The sequence below is a fragment of the Colias croceus genome, chromosome 28 (assembly GCF_905220415.1).
Source record: "Colias croceus chromosome 28, ilColCroc2.1".
Taxonomy (NCBI): domain Eukaryota; kingdom Metazoa; phylum Arthropoda; class Insecta; order Lepidoptera; family Pieridae; genus Colias; species Colias croceus.
This window is the reverse complement of record NC_059564.1, coordinates 4,559,058-4,573,445: the sequence shown is the minus strand read 5'-3', so window position 1 is coordinate 4,573,445 and position 14,388 is coordinate 4,559,058. Positions and strand designations below refer to the sequence as shown.

The following is a 14,388-nucleotide window of genomic DNA, read 5'->3' as shown; positions in this document are numbered from 1 at the left end:
AATATATGAATATCTATTATATATTTAATCAGGAGGTAAATAACTGAAGAGCTTGTATTTATCCCGTATGTACGGCCGTACGTCGTCTTTCTGTGAACAAAGATATATATTCATTTTATATATGGACACAAACGAACATAGAAACAAATTAAAGTCTTATTCTATTCAATAATATATTTTTTTCTAGTTACTTAATGTATTTCGTAGACATTACTTTTGTAAGAGAAATATCAAAATCGATCTAGTAATTTCTGACTTTTATTTCAGTTTTAGATCCCTTCGAATATCATGCTTGATATAACCAACAAATTATGTGATATTATACGAAAGTATGTATGTAAGTTTGTGACTCTCTCACGCGAAAACCACGGAACGGATTTTGATAATACTTGGCAGAGATGTAGCTTATATACCAGAATGACATAATTTATACATTTACTTGCTTTTGCCCGCGGGTTCGTTCTCGATCTACGCGGCACAGCTAATATGATATTAATTGTAACTAGTTTTGAAGTTTATAAATCTATACTAATATTATAAAGCTGAGGAGTTTGTTTGAACGCGATAATCTCAGGACCTACTGGTCCAATTTGAAAAATTCTTTCGGTGTTAGATAGCCCATTTATCGAGGAAGGCTATAGGCTATATGGTCACGCTAAGACCAACAGGAGCGGAGCACTGCGGGTAAAACCGCGGGGCACAGTTAGTCTCCTAATTTTATGTGTATGTTTTAACAAACATTCGCGTTTATAAGTATCTATCCCATGTACTTACTTAGGTCACAAACTAACATTGTACCAAACTTCATCTAAATCTGTTCAATGATTGCGTGAAGAAGAGACAGACAGATTTACTTTTGCATTTATTATAATAATTTATATATAAAAATTAAAAATGTATTAAACATTAAAAAGCTAGGAAATAAAAACTCACAGTAGCCAAATGTTCAAGGAAGGGGATCAGTTTGAGCAACTCGTTGTCACTCTTATCCACGAACCAACTGTCTATTGGTATGCCGTTTTCAAGTTGATAGCCGAATGCCTGCAAATTATATTCATTATTATTATTAAAAATCATTTATTTTTTAAGTGAAACTTCTTTATCGGGGTTGGAAAAAAATTTAGTGTAACATTTTTTCGTTACGCGTGACATTTTTCCGTTACGCGCCATCTTTTTCTTATCCCTACCACGCGTGATTCGACGTATTACTGTAAAGTTGCATAAATTATTTTTTTGAAAAATAAGGTCATAAAGAAGTTTCACTTCTTACGTGTGTACACTAGTACACGCACACATTTTTTTTAAATATTTTGTCTCATAAAGATTGTTGTTGCAAACAAAATCCGCGAGAATTAACGATTTTATATGAGCGTCTTATTTTATTTTATTTCTTACCTGCGGGCTATTATCAACGATGACAGTCTTGCGTAGATCACGGCCGAGGATCGATAGATCCTTCACATAGTTGCCGTTCACGAGGAGACAGTGCTCACGGAACAATCTGGAAGATTTTTATATAAATTTAATTATGGTTTTAAAATAATAAAATATTATTGGTGCTATTTAAATCGTATATTAAAAGTGGTTTTAAACCATTCATTAATACTTTATTTCGTGGATGTAATGTTCAAAGTCTTTTTCAAATTCACATATTATAATTGAGTATTTGAATAAAAAAAAATTATTGATTTTTTGCATGTATTTTAAAACTTTATTATTAATAATATTGATATTTAATGCAAAAAACTCAAAAAAAAAATGTTTTTCAATTAATTATAAGCAATTAAAAATTGATGAAATTTAAATTAAAATCACGTGACTATAAACGCGCCATGACTGGTCACCATAGATGTGACGTCAAAATGTTATAGTTGTATACGTTTTTGTACCAACTGCAATGTGTGAAAACTAACATTATGACGTCACACGCGTCCGGGTGACGCTTCGGGAGTTGTCGGTGTGTTTTCGGTACTGGATTCAAAGACTAATTTTTATTTTGAAATAACTTTTGAATTATTGCAAAAAAAAAAAATTTAAAAAAATTGTTTTGTTATAAAACTAATATATAATCTTTCCATTTAGCACAAAAAAATTTTTTATTCAAATACTCAATTGTCAGTATGTCTGTAATCTGTAATATATAGATTAAATATTTAATGTAATAACTTTTTTAATATTTCCTGTTGTAGTTAATCAGAACTCTTTAATGTTAAGAGCACACACATTTCTTTTTTGTTTAATTTGTATTGTATATAGATATCGCCTAATTTATTATTAACTAGCTTCCGCCCGCGCATCCGTCCGCGCGGAAAAATTAAGATTTACTTTTTTTCTATGTATTTTTCGGGGATAAAAAGTATCCAATTTTATGCCCAGGATAATAAGGTATAATTATACCAAGTTTCATCGAAATCGAACCGTTAGTTTTCACGTGATGCCTGAACATACAGACAGACAGACAGACAGACAGACAGACAGACAAAAATTTTTTTAATCACATATTTAGTTTGGTATCGATCCAGTAACACCGCCTGCTATTTATTTTTTCAATATTTTCAATGTACAGAATTGACCCTTCTACAGATTTATTATATTATGATGATTTCTGTGAATGTAGTGTTCATCTGTAATAGTTGTGCATAATAATGTGTAAATCCCTGTTAAACGAGAATGATACATAATATGTAACAAACTGGTGATGAACCTTTTTAATAAATAAAAAATAAAGTCTGCCCAAGACACACCAAGGCAGAGTTTTTCATTGGTCAATTTTTTAACATCGATGGTTATAATCCGTAAATATCTCACGACTCGCGTGATAGTTCATAGTAATTGCGCGGTTTAACCCACTCTTGTTTATGGACATTTTCCGTTTGACCGCCTCCTTGGTACAGTGATTGACGCGTGAGCGTAGAACCGAAGGGTTCTGGGTTCGATTCCCGGTGGAGACGAAGAAAAAACAATGTCTCGGTCTGGTAGGACACAGAAGGCTGATCACCTACTTGTCTCTAAAGAATATCGATCAGTGAAACAGATGTATAATGCATCTGCCCCTTACCCCTCTAGGGGACATGGGACTTCACTTTTTTTTAACCGACTTCAAAAAAAGGAGGAGTTTATCAATTCGGCCGGTATGTTTTTTGTTATGTATGTACACCGATTACTCCAAGGTTTCTGAACCGATTTACGTGATTCTTTTTTTGTTCGATGCGGGATGGCGTCGAATTGGTCCCATAAAAATTTTAGGCCCAGTAGTTTTTATCTTATGATCATTTTTGTCTGTATTTGTAAATATTGCAAGTACAAGTTTGAAGTCGGTTGTTTTTAACGCAGTTATCACTAGTTAGAGTCCTCTAAAATGTGCATTTTAGAACAGCTAGTTACTCGGGGGTCGTGTAGTAACTAGACGCAGACTTATAGTCTGTTGGGGATAAGCTATAATCACTTAATGCACACTTATAGTCACTTGGTGCTAACTTATAGTCATTTTTTTTTAACTTACCGGTACTTAATCCAGCGCCGTCTCGGATCCAAAAGATCTAGAAGCCGATCGGCATACACACGCTTACTCGCCGTAAATAATATCACTGCGTAATGCTATCACACGCGTTATAATAACTATGCGGTCACTATGCGGATACTATAGACTATAGAGAATTGTGTATAGCCAGTAGGAGTCAGCTATAGTCACATGAGCGTCACTTAGTCACTTGGTAGCGACTTTTAGTCATTTGGAAGCGACTTTTAGTCACTTGGTAGAGACTTATAGTCACTTGGTGCCTACTTATAGTCACTTTTAGTCACTTGGTGCTCACATATAGTCACTTACCGGTACTTAATCCAGCGACGTCTCGGATCCAAAAGATCTAGAAGCCGATCTGCATACACTCGCTTGCTCGCAGTAAATAATATCACTTCGTAGAGGCGGGACACACGTGATAGGAAATGGGCGAAGTGTGGCCGAGTACGGACGAATACCTGTTGATAAAATATTTATTTATTTATTTTAGCCAACAGTTATTTACATCAATGCAAACATACAGAAAAAAAGATTACAAAATAACTTACATAAATGTAATAACTACTTATAGGCTAACACCACATGCGAAATAAAACGGTTACATGTTATGACAATACAAGGATTAATTGGAAAAAAAAAATAAAAAAAAAAACAGTGATAGGTATCTTACATCTAAATTATTTTTTTTACGTTGAGATCTATGAGAAAACTAAAAAATATGTAAATATTATAATATATAAAGCTACACTACCACTCACTCACTCACTGACTGACTGACATCGGGTTTCTCGGAAACTACGCGGAAAGTTGGGGGGATTTCGACGTGACCGTGTAGAGGTGCGCCGAGTGACCACCGGAAAAATATTGACATCTCCAACACCCTGGACAAGAGAGTGGACCCCTGGAGGTGCGCAGAAACGGTGCCACCTGGAGGGGGGGTGTCTGAACAAAAAATGCTCGGAACTGGTGGCGATTACCAGGGGAGGTGGAAAAATGGGGATTTTCGCGAAAACAAGATGGCCGCCGTACTTTGCCAAAATCGCCGTTTATGAATCCTTACGTCTCAAATTTGGCTCACGTGCTCTGTTCGAGCCGGCGAATCGATCGGTGCCCCGTTCGAGTGGCTCTGGGCCCCCGTTTCCAACTTCCATACAACGTAAACTCCAACGGCCCGCGGAAACGGTGCGAGTTGGGTGGGGGGTGTCGGAACTAAAAATGATCACCACCCTGGGACGCTACCAGGGAGCCATAGTGGGACGCTCGATTTTGGAATTTTTCCATTTTTGGCGCAAACATAAAAACGTAAATTTAGACGAGGTGGCGCAACGGAGAAATACACCAATGATGCATTCGTACTCGCCCAGCTCCCAGGATATCCAGAAAAATACGAAATCTTAAACTTTCCCTCATCTCTCGAAGACGGTCAACGGCCCGCGCAAACGGTAGCAGCTACATCCGGGGTGCTCAAACTAAACTTGTAGTAGACCTTGAGCAATTACCACAGATAGTGAAAAAAATTCAAAATGGCGGAAAAAATGGCCGCCGCCATACAAATTCTAAAATGGCCATCTCTGGTCCGATCGCGCTGAAACTTGGCACAGGGGCTTTAGTCGAGCCGCAAATTAAGATAGAATAGTCATAATTGAGTTTCCACAGCTGGTTTCCGAGTTTCATACAACGCGAAATTCGACGGCTCTCCGAAACGGCGCGAGATAGGTGGGGTGTGTAGAACTAAAAAATGATAAGGAAGATGGGGCGCTACCAGGGCAATCGAGAAATTTCAAATTGGACGCAATTTTTTTTTCAAAAATGGCCAATTTTTCAAAGCAAGATGGTGGCGCCGGTTTCTTCACGATCGGTCTGAAAATTGACTTTTGTGCTCTTATCGGCCATATTCACAAAACTGCATACTCAGAATCTCTCTCCGACCCCTGGTTTCCATTTTCCATACATCACGAAATTCAACGGCTCTCTGAACCGGTGGCACTTAGGTCGGGGTCGCTGAAGTAAAAAATGCTTCAAAACCTGGTCCGCTTCCAGGGATATAAGAAGTTTTGGTAAAACGCGAAATTTTTTTTTTCGAAAATTTTGTATGGAAATTTCCATAGTAGAAAGGGTAATAGGAATAGCATCGGCAAAAGACGGCACCGCGGGCTGCTTGCTGCCCGTGCACCGCGCAACCTCGAGGGTCGACAGCCTCCCGGAGTAGAAAATATTTATTAACTTTTGAACTACCGCACGAACCAAGCGAGCGAAGCGATCGAGTCACGGCAGCGGCCGGCGTAAATATTCAAATAGGTAGCGAGGAGCGAAGCGACGAGCGTGTAAGGTTAACTTATGAACTACCTACCACACGAGCCAAGCGAGCGAAGCGAGCGAGTCACGGCAGCGGCCGGCGTAAATATTGAAAGAAGTAGCGAGGAGCGAAGCGACGAGCGAGTTAGGTTAAATTTCTAACTACAGCACTAGCCAAGCGAGCGAAGCGAGCAAGTCACGTCAGTGGCTGGCGTAAATATTCAAAGAAGTAGCGAGGAGCGAAGTGACGAGCGAGTTAGGTTAACTTTTGAACTACTTACCGCACGAGCCAAGCGAGCGAAGCGAGCGAGTCGCGTCAATGGCCGGCCTAAATATTCAAATAGGTAGCGAGGAGCGAAGCGACGAGCGTGTTAGGTTAACTTATGAACTACCTACCGCACGAGCCAAGCGAGCGAAGCGAGCGAGTTGCGGCAGCGGCCGGCCTAAATATTCAAATAGGTAGCGAGGAGCGAAGCGACGAGCGTGTTAGGTTAACTCTTGAACAGTTTATTATGAAAAGTCACTGCCCACTATCGATAAGACGTTTCAAAAATTTAACAACATTTGAATAAGTAATTTATAAGCAGTTTCGACTGACTGTAGAATCGCTGTTAGCAGATGTTACAAATGGAAAGGAAATTTGAATGCATTTTCAAATGACTGAAGATTTCTGCCCTGGGATGAGCCGCGAGCTCACCACGCAACCTCGAAGGTGGACAGCCCCCCGGAATAGAAAATATTTGAATGGGGAATTTATAAGCATTACCGACTGACTGTAGAATCGCTGTTAGGAGATGTAATAACAAATGGATACGAAATTAGAATGCATTTTCAAATGACTGAAGATTTCTGCCCTGGGATGCTTCGCGGGCTGCTTGCAGCCCGCGCACTACGCTCCCTCGAAGGTGGACAGCCTCCCGGAGTGTAAAATACTTGAATGGGGAATTTATAAGCATTAACGACTGACTGTAGAATCGCTGTTAGCAGATAAAAGCAAATTGACGGGGAATTTTAATGCATTTTCATATGACTGAAGATTTCTGCCCTGGGATGCTTCGCGGGCTGCTTGCAGCCCGCGCACTACGCTCCCTCGAAGGTGGACAGCCTCCCGGAGTGGAAAATACTTGAAAAGGGAATTTATAAGCATTACCGACTGACTGTAGAATCGCTGTTAGGAGATGTAACAAATGGATAGGAAATTTGAATGCATTTTCAAATGACTGAAGCTTTCTGCCCTGGGATGAGCCGCGAGCTGCTTGCAGCTCGCGCACCATGCACCCTCGAAGGTGAACCGCCCCCCGGAATAGAAAATATTTGAATTTGAAATTTATAAGCACTTCCGATTGACTGTGGAATCGCTGTTTGCAGATAATAGCAAATTGACGGGGAATTTTAATGCATTTTCATATGACTGAAGATTTCTGTCCTGGGATGCTTCGCGGGCTGCTTGCAGCCCGCGCACTAAGCTCTCTCGAAGGTGGACAGCCTCCCGGAGTGGAAAATACTTGAATGGGGAATTTATAAGCATTACCGACTGACTGTGGGATCGCTGTTAGCAGAAAATTACAAATGGACTGGGAATTCTAACACATTTTCTAATGACTGCCCTATTGCTTCAACCCAGGGGCAAAAGGGGCTCGCGGGCTGCTTGCAGCCCGCGCACAACGCACCAGCTAGTTTTACTTATAAATCTAAATTTTAACTAATATAAATTTTAACTTCAAAAATAAAGGAATGTTACACTTTAAAAAAAATATGTGTACGTGTACTAGTGTACACACGTAAGAAGTGAAACTTCTTTATGATCTTACTTTTCAAAAAATAACTTACTATATGCAACTTTACAGAAATACGTCGAATCACGCGTGGTAGGGATAGGAAAAAGATGGCGTGTAACGGTTAAATGTCACGCGTAACGAAAAAATGTTACACTAAATGTTTTTCCAACCCCGAAAAAGAAGTTTCAATTTAATAAAGGATTGTTTCCTTTCAGCAAAATTTGCTATCTCCAGTATTTCTAGTACTTTCTCTCCGGGGCCCATAGAAAATTTCCACACTGTATATGTATAACTTATCTACACTAATATTATAAAGAGGAAAACTTTGTTTGTTTGTTTGTTTGATTGTAATGAATAGGCTCATAAACTACTGGACCGATTTTAAAAATTCTTTCACCATTCGAAAGCTACATTATCCACGAGTAATATAGGCTATATATTATCACGCTAAGACCAACAGGAGCGGAGCCACGCGGGTGAAACCGAGCGGCACAGCTAGTAGCATTACATTCTTACCGTGTATCGACAATCTTGAAACAGTACTGGGAAATGGAAACTTGCGTCTGGCAACTCTTGAAGCGAACAATGCACTAGTGTCTCGTCTAAATCTAAAACCTGTGAAAATATAATTTTTTATTTTATTTTTCCTTAGTAATTAGAATTTCATTATTCTGATATATAAGTGGATATGGTTGTTTAGAGCTAGGTATTTCGTCTTGAATATTATTTTATGGTATGGTGTAACATAGTTTATAAGGTGTCTAGTTTTTCATTATCAGTTTATCTCATAAAGAGAATAAACTGTATCCAATTATTAGAAACTAGCTTCCGCCCGCGACTCCGTCCGCGCGGAAAAATTAAGAAAAATTAAGATTTTTTTTTTCTACGTATTTTTCCGGGATAAAAAGTATCCTATTTTATGGCCAGGATAATAAGGTATAATTATACCAAGTTTCATCGAAATCGAACCGTTAGTTTTCACGTGATGCCTGAACATACAGACAGACAGAGAGACAGACAGACAAAATTTTTTTTAATCACATATTTGGGCTTGGTTTCGATCCAGTAACACCCCCTGCTATTTATTTTTTCAATATTTTCAATGTACAGAATTGACCCTTCTACAGATTTATTATATGTATAGATTTCTATGAATACGATATAATAATTTAAGAGCTTAATTATATACAAAAAAATATTGGTTGTCTGTAAAGTCGGTTTACTGACGATAGTTGAACGTGACAACGTCCGATTGTGCTTCTTTGTCGCTCGTTCCGCGCTCTCGCTCGCACTTCAAGCCTTACATGGAACGCCTCAGAGCGAGGTAACGCCGCATGAGTCATGTTTTTTCGTGCGTGCAGCCAGCTTTATTGAATTATAAGACGTTGTCACGTCAAATTTTATAAATTATTGTTTATTGTTACTTGTCAATAAATGATGATCTTCCAAAAATATTTTTAGTCAATTATTTGATTATTAATAAGTTTTTTTTTTGGACACACATTCCCATTTTATTTTCTTAAATCGTTTTGCTAAATTACCAGATGGATGATTTTAAATTTCGATAAACTTACCAAGCTAAAATCAGGGCTGGTTCTAGTCTTCAAAGGTAATGCTGGATATCTAGCTCTTAGAGCTCCTGTAGCCACGCTCTCTAGGGGTGGTAACTGAAATATATTTATTTGTTTATTAATTAACTAGCTTCCGCCCGCGACTCCGTCCGCGCGGAAAAATTAAGATTTATTATTCTACGTATTTTTCCGGGATAAAAAGTATCCTATTTTATGCCCAGGATAATAAAGTATAATTATACCAAGTTTCATCGAAATCGAACCGTTAGTTTTCACGTGATGCCTGAACATACAGACAGACAGACAAAAATTTTTTTAATCACATATTTGGGTTTGGTATCGATCCAGTAACACCCCCTGCTATTTATTTTTTCAATATTTTCAATGTACGGAATTGACCCTTCTACAGATTTATTATATGTATAGATTTAAATTCACTACTGTCCTACTACCTAATATTATAAACACGAAAGTGTGTAAGTATGGATGGATGAATGTTTGTTACTCTTTCACGCAAATACTACTGAACTGATTACAATGAAATTTAGGTTTAGGTTGCTTAAGACCCAGAATAAGACATAAGCTACCCCGGAAATCCCACAGGAACGGGTTTTTCTTTGAAACCTAGTCCTTCATAAAACTGATGTTAATTGATACATATTATGATTGTAATAATATGTTACATCATTCTTCTGTTAAGTCAAATATCACATCAGAAAAGTAAAAAAAAAAAATGTATCACAGTTACACGTTAGCTAAGCATACTAAATGACAAATGAATAAAATTAAATTAGTATATTAACAATAATGTATTTTATTTTAACATTTATTTTCAATTGGAAAAACTTGCCACAATTATATCACATCACACGTTCAGAAGACGCGGGTTCGAATCCCGCCTCGTGATCGAATTATCTCCATTTTTTTAAATTTATGAATGCGATAACACTAAAATATAAAATTCAACATCACAACAGTTCTTATATAATCTTAGAATATTTTGTCCCTTACCTGTTTAATAAACAGATATGGATCAAACGCCTCGGCCCATGATGAAATCTGTTCTGCGTCCACTCTGGTACTGCATGATGTTATTACGTCCACCGCTTCTTCCTAAATAAACATAAACATTATATTATTATCTACACTAATAATATTATAAAGAGGAAAACTTTGTTTGTTTGTTTGATTGTAATGAAAAACTTAAAACTAAAACTACTAGACCGATTTTAAAAATTCTTTCACCATTCGAAAGCTACATTATCCACGAGTAATATAGGATAGGTTTTATCCCGGAAATTCCACGGGAACGGGAACTATGCGAGTTTTTCTTTAAAACAATAATTTTAAACAAGTAATAGATAAATTTGTTTATTAGTGTGTTTGTAATGAATTGTCTCAAAAACTTGACGGATTTAGATGAAACATTACAGTACTAGGTATAGGTAATCTATACTAATATTATAAAGCTGAAGAGTTTGTTTGTTTGAACGTGCTAATATCGGGAACTACTAGTCCGATTTGAAAAATTCTTTCAGTATTAGATAGCTCATTTACCGAGGAAGGCTATATATTATCACGCTACGACCAACAGGAGCGGAGCCACGGGGGTGAAATCGCGCGTAGCAGCTAGTAATATATGTAATAAAATTCAGAATAACACATAGAAATTGATTTTAGTCAGCGATGGAAACCGCGCGGCAGTACTACTATATTATATACTGTTGTAAGTAAAATGAAAATTTATTTTAGTAAGTAGGAACATATATAGTAAAGACGTAGTATTAAAAAATAATTTATGTAAGTTTTTTTTAATAAAATAATCATTCTTGCTTACAAAAATCTGTTGTTTTAAGAATTCTCATCAGCGTGGGATACACCGATACACCCTACAGGGATAACACCGCCAACTTCAACGAAAATGGCATTTCATTGAACGCTATAAAACTACGAAAATATTATATTGCATTAAAATAATAGACCAAATAATTATTCTGCAAAGTAAGATATTAATATAGGACTTACCTCAATATCTGGTGTTATTTCATCGTGACATGTCAATGAATTTTCATCTGTTACTATGTCAGCGCTCTGAAATTAAATTATAAATTCAAATAAACAGTAAACAAAAATGTGTAGTATAAAATTAGAAAGATAAGACTTGCTAACGTCATGTAAGATTGAATCTAGAACTACTGTTTTTAATTGATAAATTGATAAATAAAATGTCACATTGAAAAAAAATTACGAACAAACCAAAGTGTTAGGTAGTTTTTAAAACACATTCTCAAAATCTTAGTTTGAATAAAGGTACTGGTAATCATTCCAACCAATATAAAATACCAAATACTTTATTAAACATGAGTTATTTCGATTTTCTAACTCACCCATCCACCAGCCTCCGCAGCCAAACTTTGACTGATCTCAGCGAGGAAGCCACTACTGGGGCTCCTAGCAGATAACGCTTCTAGACTCTCGATGGCCGTTCCTTGGTCACATGTTGACGATATCTCGCACTCTGAGTCGTGGACGTATGTCTCTTGTTCCAGGAGGGACACAAAGTCAGGCTGTTGGGTGTTATTATTTTTGGTAAGAAATGTTGTGATATTATAAGAAATCATTGAAATTGGTTGAAACATAAAGTTAGCTGCAATTACCGATAAGGGAATTAAATTGTTAACTTTTTTTAACGTTTTTAATAGATAAAAAAATGTAAGTTTCATGTTAAAGATATTTTATATTCACTTTGAAATATAGTATTTTTATGTTAATGTCTATGTAATTTATCCCAACCCCCAACAGTATGTTTACAATTATATTTGCTCTGCAAAAGTGTTGTTGAAAAAGAAGGAATGGGGAAAGTTGTGTATTTAAGAAACTAATATTGTTAAAATTTATTTGTTTAAAAGGAGTAGTTTTGTATAAATAGCCTTTTGTTAGTTTCAAGGTTTTTAACATTTAAAAATTGCAAAGTACAAAATTAACAATACAAAAAGCACTCATAAAAACTAAAATAAGATATACCTGAGCATATTTTTCATCTGTACTCAAGAAGTCAGTACACACATCCAAATCATCAGTCGTTGACGTAGGCTGATACATTTCTAAATCATTGCTCGACTTCCTGCGTTTCGTTAATCGTTTATCCGTCGACACTTTCCGTTGCACATCCTCCTTCTCCGTTGTCATGACCCTGGCTGCTTTATCCGCTAGCAAGTTAATATCTTCCTCTGTGGAAATACCCCCATTGATCAACTGAACGCAGTCCAAAGCCATGAAATCGTTGAGGCAATCGTTAGGCAGGCATAGTTCCGTTGATTCAACATGTGTGTCTGTATCAGATTCTTCTTTGGGAAAATCAACTGTTGTGGTGTGAGGCTCGTACATTGTTACATCGTTGTCTTCAGAGTAACTAACTTCTGGCACTATGGGTGCTTTTGGTTTTATTTTCTTTTTAGGGCTCTCGTTTGTCGAACTTATGGCGATTTTGTTCAGCCGTGGTGTTGGTGTACCCAACTGTCTTACTTTACGAATTGGGGAACTGTTTAAAGACGCAGATTTCTCCGTTTTATCCATACGTCTAGTTTTCCGCGGGGAACTCAAAGCTGACGACACGGATTCAGTCTTTCTCAGTTCTCGGTTTAAAGAACTCTGCCGCAGTTGAACACTGCGAGTTGTGCGAACATCTTTGATCTTATTTTTGGATGTTGTGGCTTTTTCCTTAAGCTTAACAGTTGTTGATGATACTGTGTCCTTGTTGGAACTGCGGACGACAGTTTGAAACACTGGTTTCTTTACCTCCTCCCTCTTTTTCGACTCTACTGGTTTCTCCATTTTGACGATTTTTGTTCTGACTGGACGTGTTTTAACTCCTAGTGCATTACGTTTCGAACGAGTGCAGTGTATAACGGAATCTGATGATAGGATGTTATCATCATTCAATATCTCTTTCCACTTCTTCTTAACGAATGTTTGATTCAGTGATTTTTGTTTTACTTTCGTTACTTTTTGTGAAATTCGCTTTGAGAGCCGCTGCTCCCGCTTCTTACTTCTTAACCGCATCGCAATGATATGGTTTCAATTTATCTGAAATATGTTTCACAATTCACATTAATTCAATTGTTTATTTTTTTTTTTATACCAATTCGAAAATGTTTTTTATATAGGATTCGTACTTGATTTTGCACTTACATGATTTGTAGTGTTAGATAGTGTCCTTTAAAATATTTATGTGATATAAACGTAAATATTTATACATCACGAACCAAAAGAAACTACAAAATAATTTTCGTCTCGGCTGTGCGAGCGCTTCGGCGCGCGATGCTTCGCGCCCTTTTTTCTTTCACTTTTCACAACATTATTTATAAACTTTAGGAAATTTATTACTTCACAAGTGCATTAAATAATATAAAAACACCAACAACTATGTTTTAAATCACTATAAGTTCAGAATTATTGCGATATTGTAATCGCAAAAATAAAAAAAAAGCGGCACTAGCACAGTATTGATTTATGCGCTGGGAAAGGGAAATTTAAATCACCGATGCGTATGATTTTATTCACTCTAACCAGACAAATAATTATATGACGGAAACAAAAGCATACGGCTAACAATTGGTTTAATTTGATGTTAATTTTATATTGCAGAACACAAAGCTAAACAAATGTCAAAATGGCGGCGTTCCTTTTACATCGAATGACGTGTTTCCAAATAATCACACAGATGGCGCTACACCAAGCGCATGCGATTTGAATGACTGTTTTAGAATTATTAGGTATTCAATGTTTTATTATCAACTATTTAATTCATAACATAATATGTATATGTACTCAATGTATCATGAAGAGTATATAAAGATTAACCATATAAAACATAAATTAATATCGCACCGGTTGCACCTTGATTTTAGTACAAAATCAATATTTAGTATTTACTATATAAAAATAAGTCGGGTTTTCCTTCCTGACGCTATAACTCCAGAACGCACGAACCGATTTCCACGGATTTGCATTCGTTGGAAAGGTCTCTGGCTCCGTGAGGTTTGTAGCAATGAAAATTCAGGAAACATTTCTAAAGAAAAGCGGGAAAACCGGGAAAATCATTTTTCAGATAGAGCGCCCTAAGTAACATTTCGTTTGGTAAGTATTTAAACACGGTGGCGAAACGGAGTTTGCCGGGTTTGCTAGTTCCTTACTCGCTTTTATAAGAGTGCAATTTTGCTGA

General features: G+C 36.8%; 1 protein-coding gene across 2 annotated transcripts; it reads right to left on the bottom strand.

The window, feature by feature from the left end:
* On the bottom strand, positions 1–13,860 carry LOC123704102. 2 transcript variants are annotated; one of them, XM_045652375.1, is made up of 11 exons: positions 13,356–13,860; positions 12,189–13,250; positions 11,552–11,731; positions 11,190–11,255; positions 10,176–10,277; positions 9,168–9,260; positions 8,110–8,208; positions 3,830–3,978; positions 1,396–1,501; positions 934–1,041; positions 1–90 (listed from the first exon to the last, which is right to left on the bottom strand). In XM_045652375.1, exons 2-11 carry the CDS (start codon positions 13,224–13,226, stop codon positions 25–27), a joined length of 2,007 nt encoding a protein of 668 aa, XP_045508331.1. In that variant the 5' UTR covers positions 13,227–13,250; positions 13,356–13,860; the 3' UTR covers positions 1–24. The 2 variants fall into 2 exon arrangements, with proteins under 2 accessions (XP_045508331.1, XP_045508332.1); XM_045652376.1 differs by lacking the exon at positions 11,190–11,255.
* Between the last annotated feature and the right edge of the window lie 528 nt (positions 13,861–14,388).